We start from the raw sequence: 25,326 nt of genomic DNA, 5'->3' as shown, positions 1-25,326 counted from the left end.
TATGGGACCTTTAAGTGGAAAATAACATGCATATCATACACATAGCTATATAATACATGTGTGTGTATATATAACTGACATGTCAGTTGGGAGTCTAGCTACATATAACTTCTTGACTTAGTGTCTAGTTAATTTATGTGTCAGACATCAGTTCAGTAACCCAGCTGAAAGGAGAGCTCATGAAAAGTCTGGTGGACTTCACTGTATCTCACTTCAGCCTTAATGTAAACCAGATGTGACGGGTGATTCTCCACTTCTGGTCGGATGCTGACCCGGGGCGTCGCGGCTGCCCGGCCTCTCTCCTCTCTCCTCTCTCCTCTCCTCTCTCCCTCCACCTACCTTTTTTAACGCGGTGATTAATCAACACGCAGCGGCCGACGTGCTGTGCTGAACACGGCCGCAATCAGCTCCATTAAAGCCGGGGACAGAGAGCACTTTGTGCGGGAAACACAGGTGATTGTCTGCTGCGACGCCAGACCCCGGTGGGCAGACATGAGGCTGGACTCTGTGCGGCTGTTTAGACAAACCTCAGGCTGGGCTTCCTATTTCATACCCTGGTATATGGTTACCAGGATTACATGGGAACATTCCAATAACACATCACTTTACTGCTTATTTGATCAATTAAGATTACTTTACTAGAAGTTAGTGAGGAGACTAATTGACAGGTATCCTGTCTGTCTGTCTAATGAGTTATTTGTTCCTCTATTGATCTGCTGTAGTTTAACTCCACAGGTGGTCTCTACTGCCCCCTACAGGTCATCTGATCTCTACTACTGTGTGTGTGTGACCTGCTGGACATTATACACATCTATTTTTATACTTAAAAAGAGGGCTTTAACTATTGTAAACAAAGCTACTTATCAAGAACCAACTAACCCCACTGTTTATTAGTCTACATTAAATACTAACATACAGGGGCTTGGTATATTTTAATGTAAAAAAGAAGCAGTGTGTAGTTGGGTTGTGTGGGGGAATGTAACTAAGTACATTTACTCAAATACTGTACTCAAGTACAATTTTGAGGTACTTGAACAAAAGTATTTCCATTGATTTACTAAACACTTCTATTGCATTATAATTTAGAGTGAAATGTACTTTCTACTACGCAGCTTTAGTTACTAAAGTAGTTACTTTACAGATTATTATTTTTAAATTAAAAAAACAACAACACATGATTAGTTTATAAAATACAATAAATAGTTTAAGATTAAACTAGTGGTCCCTTACAGAAAAGCAGTGTGTAGTTAGGGCCGTTGTCATGTTTCAGATGTCTATGAGTTGTTAACAGTTTCACCAAAAAGAGTTTCTTCCTCTTAACTTCCTGTTTTCATTCCAATTTCAACAAATAAAGTTTTTATTGCCCAAAGAGGTAAAATTCTCCAATATTTCACAAAAAAAAGCTAAAATTAGAGAAAAGCCTGAGATGTATGTAGCAGAACTGTGTTTTTTCTTCTTTCCTACCTCATCAATCATCTCATGACCCCAACAATGTTTCTTCTGACCCTTTGCGAGGGGCCCTGACCCATAGCTTGGTAACCACTGGATTTACCTACTGGACCTAACTGTAGGCCTTTATAAAGTATTTAAAACGAGTTCCTCCTTCAGTATTAATAATGTTATTGATCATATCAGTCACATGGGACTGCTTTTCTTCTACCGTTTTCCTTTCTCTCATTTTAACAACTTTTGGATACTTTCATCCAGATAGTAATCTGTTTTTGACTTTGTCCTGTAGATAGAGAGATAGATAGATAGATAGATAGATAGATAGATAGATAGATAGATAGATAGATAGATAGATAGATAGATAGATAGATAGATAGATAGATAGATAGATAGAGAGATAGATAGATAGATAGATAGATAGATAGATAGATAGATAGATAGAGAGATAGATAGATAGATAGATAGATAGATAGATAGATAGATAGATAGAGAGATAGATAGATAGATAGATAGATAGATAGATAGAGAGATAGATAGATAGATAGATAGATAGATAGATAGATAGATAGATAGATAGAGAGATAGATAGATAGATAGATAGATAGATAGATAGATAGAGAGATAGATAGATAGATAGAGAGATAGATAGATAGATAGATAGAGAGATAGATAGATAGATAGATAGATAGATAGATAGATAGATAGATAGAGAGAGAGATAGATAGATAGATAGATAGATAGATAGATAGATAGATAGATAGATAGATAGATAGATAGATAGATAGTATCTTTATTAACCCCGAGGGAAATTCAAGTTTCTAGCATCACAGTTCCATAGTGCAAAACATGTTGGTAAAAAGGCAGTTGTTGGTTGTTGTAAAAATGGTCAAAAGATCCAGAACAAGCGAGTAAGTAGACTTTGAGTTGGGATTGTTTTTATAAATGCTGTTCCTAATGTCAAGAATGAAGTATACATTTTATTGAGACAAAACGGGATACAATAAAGTATAATCATATGATTGATGTTGCAATAAAACATAGCTTAGTATTTCTAATGTGATATAAACATAGATTGTCCTTCTAGAAATACTTAAAACAAGTGACTGCTGCTTGAAACCACCAGTGTTGTCAGGGCAGTGTCTATGAAATATTTGGAGGTGTGTTTGAGTTAACTGAAAAGTGTTGAGGAGGATGGTGGCAGGATAATTCCTGGTAGGGGTGTCGCGATACACTGGTATTGACGATAACTGTGATATTTTTAAAAATAAATGTTGATATCATGTTATTATTACACCGCTTTGTTGAATACTCAATGAATACTCAATTCTTATTGGTCAATCACAGTGTTCTACGGTCTGTTATTTCTTTATAGCAGACCGTTGCTATGGACGCAGATCTGATGTCGGATTCTGGAGGACCGTTTTTGTGCAAAATTATTGATTTCTTAAATAAGTAGCTGTAAGCGGGATAATGTACAGCAAGCCGGTCATTGTTGTGAAATAAACCCGCATCGCCCTGTCGGGGTTTATTTCACAATAATGACCGGCTCGCTGTACATTATCCCTTCCATAATAAGCATATGATAATAATAATGATAAATCAATAATCCAGTGCCTCTTAAATCATGTTTTTGTACAGCTATGGTTACAGACTCTGTCTCTCCAACTCCTTGCACTCATATTTTGAGAGCAATTCATTTGACAAAAAAAGAGTTAGATGAATTTGACTGATAGATATCGCGATAATATTGTCATTGTGAATTTTTTGATTATGACAATTGTGTAGTGAAACTCTTGTGACAGCCCTAATTACTAGTTTCACCCTCGCTTGCAATTATGTGTCCCGACAGTGTAATATTGTATGCAGTGCATCATCATATATACTGCTGTATTTGCATGCATAATCTGCTGATGTGATCAATCCAGACAGTTGATAACTGGCAGCCTGGGTTCTGAGGGAGCCCAGCCAATCAAGAGAGCTGTCAAAGAGGCTTTTCATTGGCCCAGCAGGAAGCTGGACAGCAGCGTCACCGACGGGGACTCTTCAGTCTGGCAGACATACAGGCGGGGAGAGCCGGGTGAGCGCCTTGGCACTGGAAGCGGAGCCGGCATTCTGGTGGAGCAGTAGGCTGGCACCAGCGGCAGGCTGGCCTCTCCAGAGGCAAAGAGGGGAGATCACACACACACACTCTGCCACACTCCTGCTGAGGAGCAAACGGAGGCTGGCAGGGAGGGCTGCTCCTGAAAAGCTGCCGTTGTCTGCCGACGGCTTTCATGTGAATGGGGGCCTTAATAGGCGTTGTGTGACGGCTCTCGCCGCACGCTGAGTACCGAGTGATCCTCTTCTGTTGGCTTATTTAATTAATAAGCAATGTTTGAAGGCCACAATGCACTTGGAGGGACAACACAGTGACTCCTCGGTGGCCTTGATGCTGTTTGTTTTTGAGTCGTACTCAAACTCCCACTGAGGTGACCACATGAGCTGGGAGGTGCTGACATCTTTCATAAACTATTTTCACTCATTGTAGAAAAAAAACACTTTTATGTCTACCAGTGTGCGGTGGCTTTCAGTTATGATCAACTCTTTACCTTCTCAAAAACAGTTATTATGAGCAAAACAATGTTAACTCAGTTAAATATGAATCATATTATGCACATGAAGAAAACTGTCAACAATCATCTAAATAAAGAGCTCTATAATCTTTTTTTATCCTCCAGGAAGTGAAGAAGTTAGTCAAGTTATGGTTAAATATTCTCTCTGAACATGAGTTTATAGTGATAAAGTGCCTTTTTTGAACACTTTATCCTCATGACAGTGACAAGCCAAGAAGATCAATCTGCCGTTTAAAATGACCCACTGATGAAAAGCTACTCTTCCATCTTTGTTAAAGCAGTATAGGACGAATTGTAGAGCTGCAATGATTAATCAATTAGTTGTCAACTATTAAATTAATCACAAACTATGTTGATAATCTCTTAATCGGTTTGAGTAACCCTTTAAGAAAGAAAGTCTAAATTCTCTGATTCCAGCTCCTTGAATGTGAATATTTTCTGGTTTTTCTTTACTCCTTTATGACAGTAAACTGATTATCTTTGAGTTGTGGACAAAACAAGACATTTGAGGACGTCATCTTGGACTTTGGGAAACACTGATTGACATTTTTCACCATTTTCTGACATCTTATAGATCAAACCATCTAATCTATTAATCTAGAAAATAATCAACAGATTAATTGACGATAAATAATCGTTAGTAGCAGCCCTAAAGAATTGCTATATGATAGTATTGTAAGGACAGCATCGAACCAGTGCTGTGGGCAGTAGGTGCATCAAATCCTCACAAAATATTCTCAGACAGTGTTTACCTAGACTGTAATAAAATAAACCATCCCAAACATATTTACTGGAAGAATCACAAAGGGACAGGCAACACGCGTCTCTTGATAATTCTTTTATGGACTTAGGGTGCCACCTGGTGGATAATAAAGACATCAGCAACTGAAGTCCGCCCATAAAATGAAGAATTAAGGTGTGAAATAAATACTGAACGTCGAGTCAAATCAGGTTTTTGGCCAAGGGCAAGAAAATGTTACCATATATTTTGTCGTCTACATGGTTTCACAACATCAATTTGTTTAAGGGAATAACTGTTTCAAATTATTCAAATGAACACTGAAATTTCACATTTGTACAGTTTCAGGATGGGGTTTTAGGTCTTTAATCTTCACAGTGTGGAGTTGAGTGGTCTGATAAAAGTTTGTGGAACCATGTTGAACCCAACAGCACCTTCCGTGCTACAATTATTAGGTCAATTTCTTGTGTTGCCAAGGCAACCCAGACTGATCAATAACAGCACGATGCAGCAAGGAAACACTTGAGTTATTAGGACATCTTACAGCAAAGATCATTTTAATGGTCCCAAATATTCTGAACAACTAAGTGTACACTCATGTAAAAGGAAAAAAAAGAAAAGAAAAGATATGACAAAATTCATCACATCTAGAATTCCACTCAATCTTTAATCAAGACGGGATTACAAATTCTCCAAAAAATCTGCAGTTTCAAAGGGCAAAAAGGGTAAAACTAGCTCACCTACTGAGGTCTTTAAAAACCTGTTCAAGTGTGACTGAAAACGTCCTGAACATTTAAAGGCAGGTCTTTTTTGTCGTCATTTACAAAAAACAGGAGAAAGATCGAGAGACGAATAGAGAACGAAACGAAAACAATGAATTAACTGCTGGCTTTTTTTTCTCTTCAGAGAAAGAACGTCCGCTGAGGAACGACGACACTGATGACATCATCAAACGACAACAAGGACAGCTCTTTGCCACATGCTGCCTCCCGTCTGGTCCTATATACTAACTTAAAAAGAAAAAAGGGACAAAAAGCAACAGACAGAGAAAGGGAGAGAGCAGAGGAGAAAAAGAAGTAGAAAGAAACAAGGAGGAAGGTGAGGAGAAGGATGGGGGTGCGAGTGGTGGTTCTGGGTCTGAATTGGCCGACCCATTTGGGCCGCTGTGATGTCCTTCCCTGAGTGGGGGGCGGGGGGGCAGTGGGTTATGGTCCGAGCCTGCGAGCTCTCTGGGATTTCAGTCTGCTGCGTGTACATGTGTTTTTGTATGTGGTCTTTTCCTCCAGTTGCTAAATAACCAACCCGTCTCATGCTGTCTTGAGTCTGCTGACGATCTACCGAGTGTGATCTTTTTCTCCCCCAACTTTCACGCGTCTGCTCCACGTTACAGACGCTTTCTCACTCCTGGTTTCCTGATTGGCACTTGTATGAAGTGGGCTAGTCTGAGGAGGCTTCGTATCCGTTCACAGTCTGCTCCTCGTTTGGCCACCCGCTGACGGCGAGGGGTGGCTCGCATTCATTCAATTTGTTTACAAGTTTGATCATTCCTGTGTAAAGTCTAGGCGCTGAAACTGTCCCGAGCAGAGCACAAGCTGGGACAGTGGAGCTTCTTTAGGAACTCAGCTTGGACTTCTTCGAAGGTGGCAGAGGGTCCTCTTTACTCTCCCCTTCCTCCTCTTCTTCTTCCTCCTCATCGTCGTCGTCGTCAGGATAGTCCACCAGTCCAACTAAACCTCCCTGAAGAAAACAAATGATGCACATCAGAAATCTAGTCATCCAGACCAATTACTCAGACACTTAAAGTCAAGATGACATGAAAATTTCCTTTTTTCCTGCCTGACAAAGGATTTGAAAAAAGAGGGTCCAAATCAAAAAGAAATTACATGCTACACGTGATCCGGCGCAGCACTATGTACGCCTGGCGTGCGCAAGAGGTGCCAGCACAGAACACAAAGTCTCCCGCCCTCCATTTCCCTCCTGTCTAAATAAAGCCAACAAGTACATTTGTACAGTCCAATTGCACACTGGTGGCGATGACCATTCTTTGTAAAACACAACAGGGATGGTGGGAGTTGTGTGAAAACTGACAGTCTAAGTGTGAAGATTCATAGTTAAAGCTCAGATTTCACCAGTCTTCCTTCCTTCCTTCCTTTCAGTTCAGTAGTGTTTGATACAGAACAGACATTGTGCAGACATCTCTCAATAGGAAGATAAGTGGACTGTCTTCACTGAAAACGACCGAAGTTTAAGACCCACACCTTTACTAATAACATGCTGACATGTACCTTTGTGGTTACAGTTGTGGTGGAGGGTGAGCTCCGTGCCCCTGAGCCTGGAGAACCCGGTGATCCCGGAGAACCTGGGTTCAATGAGGCAGATGAAGGAGGACTGGACAGGCTGGTTTTAGTGGAGCCAGAGAAGGAGAGCTTGAAGCTGGGGTTCTGCCTGCCCGATAAGCTCGACTTCCCCAGTACTTCTTTATCGTCGGGGTCTTTCACTGGGGGTGGAGAGGGAGAGGTGGACAACAAATGGTCATTCTCCCCATTTAAAAGTTTTTTTTTTAACATTTCATGGGTGAACTTGTCTTCTGTAGCCAACACAACCACACAATTGCCGTTAATTGTTTGTGTTTAATCCAACAACTCGTGACCATCCAGAAAAAATTCCTAACTCTACTAACAACTATTTTGAACAGACCTAACTGTAATCCCAATTGTTTCTGAGTGACTGAGTGTGTTCAGTTACAATGTGGAATCAAGCCAATACCTGCAACTACAGTTTTCTGATACTCAAAAATGCAGTACCTGGACTTATGCATGCACCTTTCAGGTAAATGGGGGATGTAGATGTACTGTACAGAAAAATATGAATACCATATGCACTTAACATTTATCATGACTGCACCTAAAGCCATCAAAGCTATCAAAACAGCCTTTTGACTAATTGCAGATGACTATTTGGGGCTATGTGAACGTTTTACTGATAGTGTTCCTCAGTCCTTCTCTACAGGCTCCTAACTTGTCAATGATCTTTCTCAGACTGATATAACCATCATAAAAGTGCAGCTACATGGTTGCACCTTTTAAATTGCAGTTTAGACACCTCGCATACCAGATACACGATTTATCTGCCATTAACCACCATCATTATGACAAATACTCTGTCCTGTAATAAGTAACTACAACATGTGATTCTCCCCAGCCACACAGTTTGACCCCAAAGTATCTATTAAGGTTGAGAACACTGCGTTTCCATACATACATTTCTTTCTCTCCATGAACTTGCTTATAGGTTCCATGAGGTCTTCCTCAGGCTTCATCTTGTCTGAGGGAGGAACCACTGCCTCACCATCCTCGAGGTCATCCTCATCCGTGTTAAACCACATCTCCTCTTCATCCTCCAGTGTCCGTGCATCACGACGGAAGCGGTGGTTCCTCAGGATGGAGCGCATGCTGGAGAGGATAAAGGTTAGAGGTCAAAAACTAAAATACACATATATATATATATATATATATATATATATATATATATATATATATATATATATATATAAAACTTGTGTTTCTTAAACCAATGATCCCCTTATCAAGCATTCTGCACTTAATGTGAGTGAGAACTCTCAACCCATACCACTTTATTAATGTTAGCATATTCTTAGGAGGCAAATATGACAAATTCGTTTTTTTTAGTCCTTTAGTCCTCGACTAAAGAAATTCTTAGTCGACTATCACTCGACTAATCGTTTAGTTAATTTAATTGACAGATCTGTAAAATTGAGTTTCTCCACAAAAAAACATGCAAAAGCACCACTTTAAATCTTGATTACCACAGATGTGCTCATAAGTTTCTTGGAAATAAATCATTCAGCATGAAAAAAAGCATTAAAAATGACTAATCGACAAAAAAACAAAAACTAAATACTTTGAATACAGGGCACAATTTTTTCCAAAAATATGGTCTTTAATATAATGAAATGCTAATTTTGTCCTTGGCCTGTGTATGATATTCTCATTCTCGTATTACATAATTTACAGGTGAAGTCATAAAGAGTCCACGTGTACAGTATGTAATCTACACACATGTATGAACAAACCATTGATTCAGTCTGCTCACACTATGGTCCTATTTATCGGGACAGAACAGAGGTAGGACAATGCAGATGTTGATATTGCAATTATAATTGTATATACAGTACTTGTAAATCACAAGCATATATGTTTAAGTGATCTTTTACAAAAAGCCCTCTTATCGATATGAAAAGTTGCAACACAATAAGCATGAACTATTCCTGAGTGATTACAGTGTGTAATGGTTGATTAACAAAAAAAGTCACAGGAGCAAAGTAAAGTTAAAAAGGAAACACCTGTTGGTGTTGGCAAGTGTTGCTAAGTTCAAGTTGCATAATGAGTGACTGTGTGTACTTCGGTCATAGATGAGTAAGTGATATATTGCACAATCTCAGTCACAGCACTCGTTGTGTTTAGCTGAGGAACCTTTGGCACAACAAGTGTACAGGCAACATTTCATAAGATAATTAAACAAAATGGGCACTCTCTAAAACAAAATAGTGACAGAAGACACTGTACTCTATACAATTAAAATGCACACAAGAAACAATATATTGGTCATTTTAACAGTGAATCAATGTGAGTTATCTGATCACACTGACATTGACCTTTCCATTTATTGTGAGACACACTCACAAATGACTCACACTCATTAGGCTACATCAACAGTGATGGTGTAATAGTTGTAGTAGTAGCAGTAGTAGTAGTAGTAGTAGAAGTGCAGCCTTGGTTTTCTCACCTATCCAGTTTGGGGTTGTCTTGCCTCTCTCGCTGCTGTTCATACCGCAGCTTTAGGCCCTTGAACGTTTGGACGTAGTCAACATCCTCCAGAGCTTTCCAGTAGTTCTCTACTATATGAGCTGTGAGAGACTTCACGTCCTCCTAGGAGCAATGGGAGGAGAGAGGAGGGGGAGTGTAGAGACACGGTAGAAGGGCAAAATGAGGGGGAAAGTATGGAAAGGTAAAACGGGTAGTTTAGAGTTTAGGACAGAGGCAGAGCAGAAGAGGAATGAAGAGTGGAGTGGAGAAAATGAGCATGGGAGAGAAAGAGGGGGGAGAACACACCAAACAAGTTAAAATGAATCCGTAAAATGTAGTATGTACCATAGAGAGGCCATCGGTTAACCACAGAGAATGTTTTTGTCTGATTACGCATGTCGGTCTATAGGTTAACTTAACATGGGCGCCGAAAGGCCCGGCGCCAGAGCGTGTGTGTCCAGCTGTGTCGCTCTCAGAGATAAGTAAAGAGCAGGCGAGAAAGCAGATAAATGAGTACTGAAAACGTTTCAATTCAGAATCAATGCGTCATCTGATCGGCAGTTATTGAGTCCACCGAAAATGTGGCAATAAATTTCAGCAAAGCCATCAGAAAATAAAATAAAAAGCAAGACATTTATAACTCAAAACATTCAAATTTCAGCACCTCTAAATGGATAGTGCTTCGAAATGCGGCACCAAAGCTCATTGAGTCAATGGAGCATCGGACTACAAGGAAAGCACCTCTTGTATTTCACGTCATTTCGCGTTTTTTTCTTGCTAAATTAACCGGTTACTTACCGGTTAATGGGTCTCACGATATCGAAGCAAAATTAACCAAAACTGACATCCCTAATGTACCACAAGTTTTCACTTTTGGAGATGTGGTTTGACGGCCTTTTTAAAGATTTGATTTGATGCATAAAAAAAACACCTTTCAGACCAACTCTCAACTATAAGCAGTTTAAATATGATCAAATATAAAATGTTAACTTTTGAGGTGTATGAAAGGAAGATATCCATGTTAACTGTTACAAAATTTGGACAAAATTAATATTTTGTGGAAAATTCAGGAAAATACTCACCACACGGACATACTCAAACATCTCAATGATGGCCGAGTTCATGAGATTGTAGCGTGAGCCGTTGTTGAGGAAGGCCTTGATGACCGGCTCGAAGAGAAAGTTTCTCATGATGTAGCGATTGTAGAATTCATCCTTCAGACCAATGATCCGCCGCATGAAGCGTAGCGCACCTGAGCACCGAAAGATAAAGATGAATACTCAAAATTAGCTTTAAAAAGATTAATATTGCCCAATTTTGTCCCGAGTTGACAGGTACTTAGAATTAAAGTTATTATATGCGACTCACATAGTGCCAGGAAGGCGTGCTGAGAGGCAGTGAGCACCAGTACCCTCCTGAGAATGTCCTTGTTGATGATGTAGTTCTTTATGTGATAGGTGTGGTGCTCAACGCAGAATGTCAGCAGCTCCAGAATCAACGCCAGCAACTGTGATGTTTGAAAATCATCTAAAAAAAAACAACCATGAAGGTAGTCAGGAACATAAATTTCTTGTACATTAATCTCAGTTTTATTTACAAAACCGACACACGTGTGCACACACACACACACACCTCGCAAGTAATCAATACCTTTGCTAGGTTTGTCCTCTGTGGTGTTGGCCAGTAGTGGAGCTGAGAGGACGTGCATACAGTGCTTATAGAAGAAGCTCAGGAACTCTGTCTTTTCTGTTTTCTGGAAAAGAAAAGAGAAAGAACACATTTTTTACCAAGTAACACGACTTTGATATCTAAAATAATTAAATTTTTTTACAGTACACTACACATAAAAAACGGTGAATGTGCAAAGCTCTGGCCCAACCTGCCACCAACTTTTTTTAGCTACAGGAAAGTCCAGCTATCCGGTATGGATATATATATTTTTTTCTCACTAGTGTAACGTTGCAGGCCAACGGGCTTGCAATACACTGGCCGACGGAAACCCGCCTCATCTCGTCACCCCAAAAACTACATGAAATTTCTAGTAAACAAACAACATGCACCGAGCGCCTACTCCCCTCTCCGACCTCTACTAGAATTTGATCTCCTTCATGCTGCCTGCCTCGGCTCAGCAGTCAATTTTGCACAGCCTGTCAGACACTAGTGGCACCATAAGTCTGTTTATAAACAAACATAATATTATGTTAATTATTACTTATTACTAACGCAATACAAGCTAGATTTAGCGCTGTGGCGCCGTAGACACAAGTTGCTGATGTAGGCTACTTTCTTTTTGCTATAACATGTCATAATGACAAACGGCACCTCCACTTCACAAATTTTTTTTTAAATCCAACGTTCAAAGGTGCTTCTGGACAAGCTGCATGTATGTATGAAGTACTCGGGTCTACTGTGAAATCATAGTCAGTATAAACTGACATGTTTAGGAGAAGCATGCAAACTCACATTTGCAGTAGCCAGCATGTTCTCAGGGTCCACCAGAGTCCGTAGCAGACCCATCAGCTGCACCGCTCCACCTAGCTCTGGGTCTGTATCACAGATCATGTGTTCTATGATCAGGTTGATCAGGAGGATGTCCTGCAAGGTCAATAAATAATCATTAGCAACACGAGGTGTATATCCACCTGTGTGGTGGAATGAGTAATATCATTCTCTGATATTTCTGGCTGACTCTGTTCATATACTCACGTCATCATTCTGCTGAGACTCCTGCATGACGAACTCTCGTACCATGGAGGGGTTGTACTCCACCAGATAAGAGAAAATATCTGTGGCTGCCCCACGCACCTGAACGTCATCCATTCCCTGTTTCAGGAACATGAATTATAGTTGTCAGTGGATTGTAAATTTCCCCTCAGGGATCAATAAAGTCTTATACTATCCAATGAACAAAATGGAAACAAAAGTGATAATCATTTAAGGACCCAACTGCATTTCATTTCAACTACACTGATTATTGTTTCCTTTCATCTTATTTTATATCTAAAGGCTGTGTGTGGACAGGCAGGAGGGAGGAAGCGAGCATTAAGGTCTTTGCACACCAAATATGATTTCTTTTGTATGCGTTTTTTTAATCCATCATCCGATAAAAAACGGACTTGGTGTGCAAAGGCCTTTACTCTTATAAATGTCTGTATGTGTAAAGGTGTTCATGTCTTACATGTATCAACTACACATATCTCAACTCATATAAGCATGTGTTGGTGATCAAGAACATAACCAATTGCATGCACAAATGGTGGTTAGAAGCAGGAAAACCTGCCAGTTAATTTTATAAAGTGTATTTGATGGTCTAATCTGTCCTCTTGTATCAGATCCATTCTTGTTCATTCTTCTGCATTTCCTGGTGTTGTAGTAAAAGCAAAGAAACTGCTCCAACCAACAAAAAAAAACTGGGATTGAAAATGTCTTGTCTCTGTTTCTGAGAAAAGATGCACATTGTGACAGTAGCGAGGGACTTGCAGTATATGAGTGTTTTAATATATTGTTTTTTTTTTGAGAGGTCCCAAACTCAGTTCTTTGAGTCAAAACTGAATCAGCTGTAAATCAAGTCAGACCTCAGATCGCTTCACCAATTAGTAAATCATCCTTGAATGAAAAGTGGTACAAGAGCATCCCCTTTTTTCAGGTTGTGAATTCCCCTCCCCACCACCACATGCACACATTGCAGCTCATCTACTATGTTTTTGCATCTGTAGAGCTAGGGAAGTTTGCAATATCAACATTATGGTCGGATTTACATCTACACACAACTGATCTGGAATGTGGCGTTGCCACCTCTGAATGTACACATTAGAAACAGGATCTCATTGTGCATACTCTTCTGACAGGTATGATTAAACGCAGCCGTTCAATAAGTGTTTTACAAGACTTGGGAGAAGAATTCAGCTGTAATTACAACTCAAAACCAGTAGATGCTCCTTTCTACACTTGTCTTCGGACCAAATAATACCATGACAACCTGCCGCAGCCACCCTGATGATTATTTTTTATTTTTGTGTGTGCTCAACTATGTACAATATGTTCAATTTATGGCGAACCTCAAGGTTTAACAGTATACAGACAAAACTAATATTTGGTTTGTTTTACTGCGGTACAAGTTCATTTGCTCGCTCAAGAAAGAAATGCTGTGTCATGGTCATAATGAGAAGTACTTAAATACCCATAAAACTAGAGACTAATGTCATTTACTTTGAAAAAGAGCTGCACACAAAAAATACAAATCATAAAACTGGCTCCTCAGTCACAACACAATGTAATCTAATACCACAGATAAAGTCATAACAATGTTCTTGTGCACAATCCCTGGTAACCAAAACAGCATTGAATGGAACAGATGCACCGTTGTTACAACATACTGCCAACACGCTAATATCATCTCCACTGACGATACTGACCCGTTTCTGTTTTAGGCTTCATATATTTCTTCTAGGAGAATGTCACCTAAATGGTAACTTCGATATTTCTCAACCCTATTTTCCCATGTTTTTATATCTAACAAACTAATAGGGACAACAATTTCTGAAATTGGTCCAGTGTTGAGGGAGAGCGCTGTAGACTGCAGCTGCTCACAGGCTGTAATATGGTGCTAATGGGTCAAGCTGGCAGCGTCATTTACGTCCACTAAAAGTGCTTGTTTTTGCCATGACAGGCTCTGATTGTTATTAGAAGTGTCTCACATTATGAAAAGAGTCTCACTCAAGGAGAAGTCCCGTTCTGAAATCTGGCGAGGTGACGTGTTGCCGGAAGACAACGGTGGAATAGTGGAATACATCCGTGGTGGAAACGCAAGTGCCAGCCCGGCAAAGATTTAGATGATTTCAACAACGTGGATTTTCAAATGGATGGCCACCCGTATTTATTGGAGCCAGAGTATACAGATATTCAGATTTCACAACGGGACTTCTCCTTGAGCGGGACTTGGACACAATAACAAACAGACCGGATCAAGCAAAAGGTAAGAAAAATGTTTTATTTCTCTGTAGGGTCCTTTCCATAATGTTGTGAGACACTTTTAATAACAACCTCAGCCTGTCAGTGGCAAAAACAACTTGCCAAATGAACTTAATTCAGATATATGTAAAAGTTGCTGCACTCACCAGTATGACCTCCAGTGCAGGTAGAATGCCCATGTTTGACAATGTCTTGAAGAAGGCGTCTCTGTTTTGAGGTTGTAACGTTTGTGAGAATGCACAGAATTCCTTTAGGAAGTTCACCTATAAAGGAAGACACAAACCACGGCTCTATGAAACAAGGGACAAGGAGAAAAATGAGAACGGTATTTGATGAATAATCTCCGATTCATTTCTGGCATACCAGTTCGTGTCTTTTGTCGTCATCTGTAGCCTCGTCTGTTAGCTGTGCAAAGAGGTCTGTCAGGAACTTCTCATCGTCCTGACATCAAAAAGGAAGGGGAGATGAGAGGGGGTGAGTATCACATAGACGGTTAACAAATCAGGATATGGAAAAAGCACCATTGACTCTCACACTTATCTAGGGCCAATGTGGACTCTGTTAAATCAAGCTGTAGTATGTAATGAAGCTATAGTGTGACATAATTTGTCATTATAAACACCGCTTTAGATTAAATTTACATCGAATATCAAAGATAGAGATGCACCAATCAATCGGCAGTCGATTAAAATTGCCGGTTTTCAGTTGATCGGTCATGACTGGTGACTAGCCGATTAGTTTCTTATTTCCAATTTTTTGCCAGTCTTATTTACACACGTGTCGCATGATACGTTTACATCGGCATACAGCGGCACAGACATTAACGTCACAACCACACACACAACATGTCGGTGCGTAAGTTCTTCAGCGTGAGTGAAGAAGACATAAAGCTTGCAATTTGTCATAACTGTAAGTACAAAATAAGCCGTGGAGGAACTACCTTAAAAACATTTGGAACAACTAACTTAATCGGACACTCATTTAGAATTATTGTTGTTTACATTAAAGAAAATCTACTGTACATAGTCTTAAAACTACTACATAACATTTTTGTGGATTTTTTTGATGGGTTGTGTAAATAAGATTTTTTATACTGATAACTCAGTTCCATTCAATAGTATCTGCAATCCAGTATATCAAATGCTAGTTTAAATAAATAAAAACACTAGGTCTGTTCATGGTAATTGAGGAAGTAAAGGTCCATATCAGTAGTGTTTGACTTCAGACCTTCACATAGCACGGTGTACCAGAGTCAACAGCGTGCCAGTTTCAGTTTTCCTCTAGCGCAGCATAACTGATTTACACAACACTTCTCCATCTCTATGGATACGGCCATACATAAACACTGCTGAGTTGACACAGTACAAAAACACAAAGGTCACATGACCATAAAAGACTAGCAGACAAACTCAGACAGGGTAAAGCCCAATCAGCCAAAAATAAAACCTTTGTACAATCCTACAATTACTGTAATTTCCAGTCCTCACGGCATAAACACCATTTTAAAAAGTATTCTCTTGTGTGTGCGCCTTTTGATGTTATGGCAGGATTGTCTATTTGTAAAGCTCGTACAGTATATACTTTTGTATCATTTGCTTTTGCAATGAGAACCTTTTGAAACTGAAAATGTGGTGCACACAAATCTTATTTGAAAATAAACCTTATAGCAAACCTTATAATACATGTCTGCCTATCTCACCTGTAGCATGCCCACAATCTCCACCTTGTTGAAGAAGATGAAGGAGTGCAGGGTGGACAGCATGTTTTCCTCAAAAACAGAGGGCGTGGGCAGCACCATGTCCTGAATATACTGCACCCGATACGTCTGATGTATTTTTTGACGCAGTTCAGGATCAGAGATGGGGATCACCTCCTTAAAGCGGGCTGTCTTAGTTAGAAACTCCCTATGCCGCCGTGGCTGCGGGAGTGCTGGGTCAAACTCCAGACAACCAATGACGTCCATGATGCACTCCTCGGAGAACATAACCTCAAAGAGTGCAGTACGATTGAGCAGGAAGATGCCTTTAATGATCTCATACAGGTGGTGCAGTCCCTCTCTGTTCTCCAAATCCTCACACACACGGAACAGTTCCAGCAGCTTGCGAATGTAGCCCTCGTTCTCCACGGCCAGTGCCAGTTTCTCGCGCCGCAGTGGGGACGGGAGTGAGGAGGCCACCAGCTCTGCCAGGTCCTCCAAGCGGTTCAGTTCACACGGCGGTAACTCCAGACCTGGCGACGACATGTCGTCAAAGCGCTCCTCCTCGGACTCGTCCACCACATCCTGGGTGATGTCCACTGACGGGTCCTTTCCCTGCACCTTAACAATGAGACAAACATATGAGGGACTAGATACAGAAACTATCACCACACAAACACACTTGATATCAAACGCATACACAGATGGAGCAGACAAACACACACCCACACACACAAATAAGTGCAGATACCTGGCATATTTTCTCCCAGATTTCATCGCAGCCAGCCTTCTCCTGGAAGCTGAGTGCCAGATCATAATTTTCTGCCTCCGACCATACTATCAATGTGTCCTTTCCAAAAAGAAAAACAAATTTACAATCAGTACACAGAGAAGGAAATCCATATTTTTTGATCACCATGCTATATGCACTGACCTGTTGTTTCTGGTAGGCTGTGTTTGGATTGATTTTGGACTCCAGCAGTAGGGAACCTGTCAGGTTACAAACAAAAGTGAAAAACACTCATGAGGAGGATAGGTTAGGATATTATTACATGAGGGTACTGAAGGTTACATGCATGGTTCCAGCTGATTAAAATAAGTGTGTGGAAGGTATTGTTTACATATTGAGCTACTATAATGGAGGCTAAAACAAATTCTCAGGTCCATTCTTACTCAACCTGTCAATCTCTAGATCGTCATCCTCCTAAATTCCTCAATAGTAGAGGTCAATTTTTGATAAGATTTAGGGGAACCAAATTATGGAGTAGCTTTACACATCTATCAATAAAGTGTTCATCTGTCAAATATTTCAAGTCACTTAAAAGGGTCATTTAATTGCTGTCTTGTAATTGCTTTTCCCCATGTTGTCCATGTATCTATCTATCTATCTGTATAGACGAGAAGACGAGAGGATACAGCTGGAACAGCATTGAGAAGAAAGCAAACAACAGAGATGAGTTCCTTAGTCCTTGCCCTATGTGCCACCAGGCGCAACAAGGACTAAGTAAGTAAGTCCATGTATCTGTTTTTATGTCACAATGTTGTTTGGTTAAAATTGCCCAGAAGTCTTTATAGATATTTAAATCAATCCTCCTCACAAACACTAACCATATATATACACACACACACGCACTTGTCTTTTTTGATATATTTATTGGTATTGTTGTTATTATATATATCTTGTCCTAATTGTTTGTTATCACTATTATGTAGTCATATTATTTCTTTATATTAATCTTGTCTATACGTGGAGGCTTCAGATAAGCTCAGTGTTTTTTTTGCCTCTTCCTGCACTGTATATTATTAATTTATTTTTAATAATACACTGCAACTGATCTGTAAATTGGCATATGCCATCACTTACCATCACTCTCTGCTCGCACCAGAAGAGACGTGGCTTTCAACCTCTCCACATAGCCCGAGGAGACGTGCCCGGTCCCACGGTCATCCCACTGTCTGTCCTCATTGAGGGTATAGACTTTGACTCGTCGACGAGTGTCCGTCATCCTGGCAAAAGGTAGTTTGTTGTGACCAGGTTTCCCCCCCCCCCCTCTTCTGGGACCTTCTTGGTCTTTTTTTACAGGGTGTCTGCTTCACCTAGCAACGCCACAACTTCAATATTTTACACCCAATCACTTCTACAATGCTAGTGTCAGGGGGTCAAACCTGGACTAGTATCCAGTTAGATCCCCCCTATCTGTTTATGCAGTAACAAATACAATATCTGATCTCTAATCAGAGCTGCCTCAAAACTTTATCAGCTTACAGACCATTATAGCAAGTTAACGACTATATAGTCTTAATGTATAGTATCCAGGAATATTCCCCCTCTATCTTTTTATGCAGTAACAACTACAATATCTGACCTCTAATACCTCAAAACTTTATCTCGCCACACAAAATCAGCTCACAGACCATTGTAGCAAGCTCGTCTTAATGTACAGTGCGGAGGGCATTGATGTTTGCTAACTAACTAACGTGTTAATAAACAAAACAAAGAGCTGGCAGACATTAAGAAGTCCTAACATACAGCTAAAAGAGAGAGGGGTATTCACAATAAGCTCTAACCACCCTAAAAACAAGCTGATAGCTTATTAGTACAGTTTGTACGCTAACGGTTAGCCAGTTGTTAGCTTCACAAGCTAACGAGTTAGCTAGCTAGATGCTAACTGCTCCATGTTTTTAATATTATAAACAACTCCTTTTGAAGCAATAATGTGAACCGATAACATTATTTAACACTAGCAGACCCGCCAGACAACTGTTTTTAACATTGACTTTCTTAATTGTGTCTGATAATAATACGTCCAAGATAGCTAGTTAGCATTAGCTTAGCATTAGCTAGTGTTCCGCCATGTTCTGGCTCTGGGCCGCGGAGAGAAACACTCTTCTCTCTCCTCCTTTTACTGGTTATTCATGCATTATATCCCCCCAAAAACAGTATATGCAAACCAACAAACTGTAGTCGTGTAATTACTTCGAGGTTACGCTTTTACATTATAACGCTATTCGCTCATTCATTCATTCCCTCCGACGTCTCGCTTTGCTTTCTCAGATTAACTGCTAACTGCCCCCCAGTGAGTAGTCCGCCATGTTGGGTCCCCTTCAGTCAGTCAGTACAGTACGGGGCTTCCAGCCCAGCAACAACAGGGGCAGCCTCGCACACATTTAAAGAGACAGTAACATTAAAAAAACAAAAACAGAAATTCACTTGACTCCAGCAACATCCACAACATCATTCTGCTCTTTTACTTTTCATATCTAATTTAAAAAGCTATACAAGAAAGATATTTTTGGGAGGTATATGGTTGAAGAAGAGTTGTGTTAAAGGTTGGTTATATACTTTTTAACTCCGGATGTATTTGTGGGTTGTAAATAAACTTGGGATGCTGTTCATATATTCAACTTGGGATGTAAATAAATCTGGGATAGTTTTTGTATTATATTATATTATCATTCTATGATATATGAGTTAATAGAGGAGAAGTGAGAAAGGGGTATGGTAATATAAGTTTTTCTTCTACCTACTCCTTTTCGGACACTATAACTCTTGTTTTGTTTGTTATTATTTTGTATCTGTTTTTATTTATTATATGTTCGAAATAAAGTCTTTCATTCTTTCATTCATTCATTCATTCATATCCTTTCATATAACCGAGTTTAAAAAAAAGTGTCGTCCAGTTACTTTTTTTGTGATTTCCTTCCTGTGATGGAATTTTCCATCAATTCCTCTCTTATTGGTAGAAAGGTCAGAGTGTTTGTCAGAGTGTCCCTCTGTTGACATTATTGGGTTGGAGTCCTGTCTAGAGGAGCCACCGTTATCTGTACAGCTGTGCCTGTAGTGGAGACCGTAGAGCCAGTCGCTAGGGCAACCAGGGTCAGAGATGCCAGAGGAACGGAGTAAGTCAAAACATGATAAGGGGTAAGACACTGAGCACCGGGGAGGAAGGACAGAGTTGTGAGGCCTTCACACAGAGAGCATCTATTGTGGAGACCTGTCAATTCTCCTTGATCAAGCTTCAATAAACCTTCTTTTGTAAGACATCATCAGCTCCGGACCTCTTCCTTCCAAAGATAACTTGTGTATCAATTATTCCATCACACTTCCTATTTAGGGTTAAAAGAAAATCTTAACTTAGGCTTGTTAAAGGGACTGTTTGTAACTTTTTACAGGTATAAATGTACCGGGTCGGGACTCATGCGCGCTCGCGTGTGGCCGGAGTCTCTGCTCCTCCCTGCTTGCCGTCACTCACACACCGCATGTGCGTTCTCGCTGTCTCGCTCCACCTCTAGACGTGCATGCGCGCACACTACACACTGCAGAAGAGTTAGTTTAGCTCTGAGAATATCTAGTGAATGTACAGTGGACGTTTGTGCAGAAATAACTGCTGCAGCTCCTCCAGACCAACAGAGGTTTCCCGTGTCTTGTGAAGTGACGGGGCTCCGCAGCGAGAAACGGTATCGTCTCTGACCGGTCGCCCGGTGTCTCCCTACGGGCGCTGTCAGGAGACGATAACGTTTCTCTTCCTGCTTCAGCCCCGGCAACGACCCGCTTTTCCTACTTCAGCCCCGGAGGCTGAAGCAGGAAAAGCCAACACTAGGATCAGCATTGATTCATGGAGAAACCTTCAGACGTGTTTCGCCTCACTGTTTTGAACGATGCTCGTTCATATCTATTTAGAGCGAGCAAGCGTGAGCCCGACGCTGACTTTAGTTGACTTAACGGCCACAGGTGTCGCTGTTAACAAGCAATTCTGAAAGTTACAAATAGTCCCTTTAAACTTTATTTTTATTGTCCACTGTAGTGGACTACAGGACTATTTCAGTGTGAAAAGACTAAAAAAATTAACAGATTATGGCTGTAGAGTGATATTAAACCAAGAATACATTCAAATTGATTAAAAAAATAAATAAAGAAAAAACACATGCCATATCACTGGAAAGCCTAGGATGTCCTCTTTACAATACACCAGGGGTTACCAAGAGTAAGAGGATATGCATGTGGACAAAATGTCCACTAGAGGACACATGTCAATGGGCTGGGTCTCAGGAGGATATAATTCATCATCCAGTCACTCTCCATTAACCAGTAGTCCAACCTTTTGATGCATAGAAACAAAGCAATTTCTATGATGAGGCTCTAAATAAAACAGGAAAAATGTATTCCTCATTGTAAAAACTGTGGTACAGTATAATTCAAGAGTGGAGACCAGTCAGAAAACAACAGTTTATTTTTGTTTAAATCAAAGATAACAGAAATTGAGATAGTTGAAATCTACAAAAACAGCATTTCACAATGGTAGGATATAGTGACAATAATAATAATAATAAGATGAGAGGAAAATAAATCTTCTGGGATCAGTTAATGGGTTAGTCAGTCTGCAGACATTTATGTCATTCAAAAACGAGTCCCCTGTATTAAAAATCCACAGCATGTTCAAATCCAACAGTCCAGTAAAGGTGTAAAAAAAAAAAAAAAGTCACAGAACTTTTTGGGAAACTGAAAGCACACATCTAAAACTTAAAAAAAAAGAAGTTCTAATCTAGCCCGTGGAGCATTTCTCAAAGCACAAATCCTTCTCCGTCAATAAGTTAGTCCTTGCAGCCATTAGCCCCACTCTGATCTTAGTGTAACAAACGTATGCTGCAGAGCACGACTCCGTTTCTATATAAAGCCCTGAATTTCTGACTTTTCCCCCAGTTTTCAAACCCCTTCCCTTCCCCATGTACAGTATATTATGTAAACCCTTCCCTTGTCAAACTGACAATGTTGTCCTTATACACAGATCTTCAAGACGCTGTGGAAATAGTGCAGCATAAACTCCTTCCAAGTGTGTGTAACAGGACAACTCCTCCATGACGCCTTTACTTTGCTGCCTGCTGAGCCTGACGCCGCAGCAGGACATATATCTTCTCCTTGATCCAGTCTTTGTTGTATGGTTGGTATGTTTGAGTGTCGGCTCTGTACCTGTATAAAATGTAAAAAATTTAATTATTATTTTTACTGGAAGTGATCAATGCAATGTTGATTTTCATTCAAATCCATTAGCCAAAATCATACTTACACAAGACAGCTCAGATCTGCCAAGTCGTCAATAAAGTCAAACAACTGACTAATGTCGTAAGTGATGGAGGGACTGTTTGGATTCATCCTCTTAAGATGCTCTTCGTACATTTTGCAAACACCTGGAAGAGAGGGGCAGGATATGCTGAATAGAAAACTATTTCCAAAAGTGTGCATCAAAAGAAAATGGCTAAGATGGTACAGATAACAATAAACTTAATTTAGAGTATATAACAGCTTTCACAACAATGTAAAATGGTTAATTCGAGACACCAAAGTAAATAAGAACACTACAGATTGCGCTGAAAAGGGAGATAGACAGGAGGAACAAGAAAAGTTTAATAAAAGGAATACAATTATGAAATTATTAATAAAATAGTATAAGTTTAAAGGTACGATTGATAACTTGAGAAATCAGTGTCAAACCGCCATTTATTCGTTTTTTCCACACTAACTGGCAACTTGATCACTGACGATACAGAGATACTACGTGATAACAAGGTCATTATACTGTAGGCTCACGAGCCTTGTTAGAAGTGGGAACCGAATGTCAGATATCTTCCACAGATAAAAACAAAACATTCATTTTGGACCCATCAAAAATGATGAACTCACAGTCGTAAAAATGTTTTGAGGAAAAGCCAAACTTTTATTCGGCAACTTACTAAAAGCTCGATGGATGTAATTTTTTTTTTTTTTTTTTTAAATGATTCATCTACATAAAAATTTTATCAATATAACCTTTCAACTCCAGTTTATTGTGCATGCTGTGTCCCAACATGTTGCTGAACAGTACACATTCAATAGCCAAGAAATTACAAAATAAATGTAAAAACTTTCACGTCACCTTACACATATTCTAATCTGTAACTAGTTTTAAATATGTTTTATCTGAGAATTAAATAGATATTTAGTGATCTTATCCCCCTCAAACGATGACAGGGAGCCATTACTATGCTTAAAGCCAAATTATTTATCATCCTCACTGAGGAATATCATTGAAATAAAACTGTAATGGTGCTAACAGATTATGGGTTTTAGACTACACTCAATACAACAAAGGATTTAATGGTGAAAAAAAGCTATATTAAACCAGCTGAAGACTCACCTTCCATACATTCATTCACTGACTCATAGTCAGCATATGTGCGGCCCTCAGGTCTCTTGGTTGGCTGGACAAGCAAAATTGTGTGCGACTGAAAAGATGATTAATAATATTAAATACACACAATAATGCCAGATATATATATATAGAATATTAAATACACACAATGCCAGATATATATATATATAGAATATTAAATACACACAATGCCAGATATATATATATATAGAATATTAAATACACACAATGCCAGATATATATATATATAGAATATTAAATACACACAATGCCAGATATATATATATATAGAATATTAAATACACACAATGCCAGATATATATATATATATATATATATATAATATTAATGCACACAATAATGCCAGATATATATAATATTAAATACACACAATAATGCCAGATATATATAATATTAAATACACACAATAATGCCCCATATATATTATATTAAATACACACAATAATGCCCCATATATATAATATTAAATACACACAATAATGCCAGATATATATAATATATTAAATACACACAATAATGCCAGATATATATTATATTAAATACACACAATAATGCCAGATATATTGAATATTGAATACACACAATAATGCCAGATATATATATAATATTAAATACATACAATAATGCCAGATATACATAATTTTAATATTATGTATATCTGGCATTATTGTGTGTATTTAATAAATACACACAATAATGCCATATATATATTACATTTTAAATAAATACAAAATAATGCCAGATATATATAATATTAAATATACACAATAATGCCATATATATATATATTAAATACACACAATAATGCCATATATATAATATTAAATACACACAATAATGCCATATATTATATTGAATATACACAATAATGCCATATATATATTATATTAAATACACACAATAATGCCAGATATATATATATAATATTAAATACACACAATAATGCCAGATATATATATAATATTAAATACAAACAATAATGCCAGATATATATAATATTAAATACACACAATAATGCCAGATATATATAATATTAAATACACACAATAATGCTATATATATATATATATATATATATATATATATATATATATATATATATATATATATAGAATATTAAATACACACAATAATGCCAGATATATATATATAATATTAAATACAAACAATAATGCCAGATATATATAATATTAAATACACACAATAATGCCATATATATATAATATTAAATACACACAATAATGCCAGGTATATATTTATACGTCACGATAAACGGCTGGTTGTTTAGCAACAGATCCCTGACTATAACTTTAACGTAATAGCTTAATCTTTCACAAAATATCCCACGTAAGTTACTTTAACCACATAAAACTACGTGTTTGTTGCAACAGAAGCCTAAACACATGTTTGACAGAGTAGTAACGTTGACGTTAGCCTCTGTAGCTTGTTAGCTTAGCTCTGATGGATTAACAGTAGCTAATATAGATAATACTGCGTGCTTTTAACCTTTAAAACATAAAACAAAACACTCTTACCATGTTTGTGCGGACTGCAGACCTCGACGATTAGTTGGAGATGAAAAAACTGAAAACAAAACTGTGTATTTATGTCTTCTCGGTCTCCCGTGTGATGAAGCTAAGCTAACTAGCTGATTGAAGGAACAAGTATTTACAGGAAATGAAATAAGTGTTTTTCCGGTTGTGCGGTTGTGAGGTGTTTTCAAAATAAAATGTTTTGTTTCAAAATAAAAGAATGGCCTTGAAAATATAGAATTTTATTTCTTATGTATGTAAGAAACATTTTGTCTGTGGTGGGAATAGCAATT

General features: G+C 38.7%; 2 protein-coding genes across 4 annotated transcripts; both read right to left on the bottom strand.

The window, feature by feature from the left end:
• Window positions 1-5,340: 5,340 nt before the first annotated feature.
• On the bottom strand, window positions 5,341-19,418 carry smek1 (SMEK homolog 1, suppressor of mek1 (Dictyostelium)). Of its 3 annotated transcripts, XM_074616626.1 has the most exons (16): window positions 19,271-19,416; window positions 18,158-18,390; window positions 17,228-17,283; window positions 17,045-17,143; window positions 16,297-16,914; window positions 14,961-15,038; window positions 14,744-14,860; window positions 12,333-12,449; window positions 12,090-12,221; window positions 11,277-11,379; window positions 10,995-11,153; window positions 10,709-10,878; window positions 9,607-9,749; window positions 8,062-8,252; window positions 7,086-7,297; window positions 5,341-6,537 (listed from the first exon to the last, which is right to left on the bottom strand). In XM_074616626.1, the coding sequence occupies exons 2-16, from the start codon at window positions 18,297-18,299 to the stop codon at window positions 6,412-6,414; spliced, it is 2,463 nt and encodes an 820-aa protein (XP_074472727.1). In that variant the 5' UTR covers window positions 18,300-18,390; window positions 19,271-19,416; the 3' UTR covers window positions 5,341-6,411. The 3 variants fall into 3 exon arrangements, with proteins under 3 accessions (XP_074472727.1, XP_074472728.1, XP_074472726.1); XM_074616627.1 differs by having other exon boundaries at window positions 9,607-9,746; window positions 18,158-19,418; XM_074616625.1 differs by having other exon boundaries at window positions 10,995-11,379; window positions 19,271-19,406.
• A 2,088-nt stretch (window positions 19,419-21,506) lies between these two features.
• Window positions 21,507-25,196, bottom strand: erh (ERH mRNA splicing and mitosis factor). Its single transcript, XM_074615761.1, has 4 exons — window positions 25,037-25,196; window positions 23,466-23,553; window positions 22,359-22,479; window positions 21,507-22,261 (listed from the first exon to the last, which is right to left on the bottom strand). The coding sequence occupies exons 1-4, from the start codon at window positions 25,037-25,039 to the stop codon at window positions 22,159-22,161; spliced, it is 315 nt and encodes a 104-aa protein (XP_074471862.1). The 5' UTR covers window positions 25,040-25,196; the 3' UTR covers window positions 21,507-22,158.
• Between the last annotated feature and the right edge of the window lie 130 nt (window positions 25,197-25,326).

This window comes from Sebastes fasciatus, chromosome 18, assembly GCF_043250625.1.
Source record: "Sebastes fasciatus isolate fSebFas1 chromosome 18, fSebFas1.pri, whole genome shotgun sequence".
In the NCBI taxonomy this organism is placed as follows: domain Eukaryota; kingdom Metazoa; phylum Chordata; class Actinopteri; order Perciformes; family Sebastidae; genus Sebastes; species Sebastes fasciatus.
This window is presented reverse-complemented; position numbering and strand designations above follow the sequence as displayed.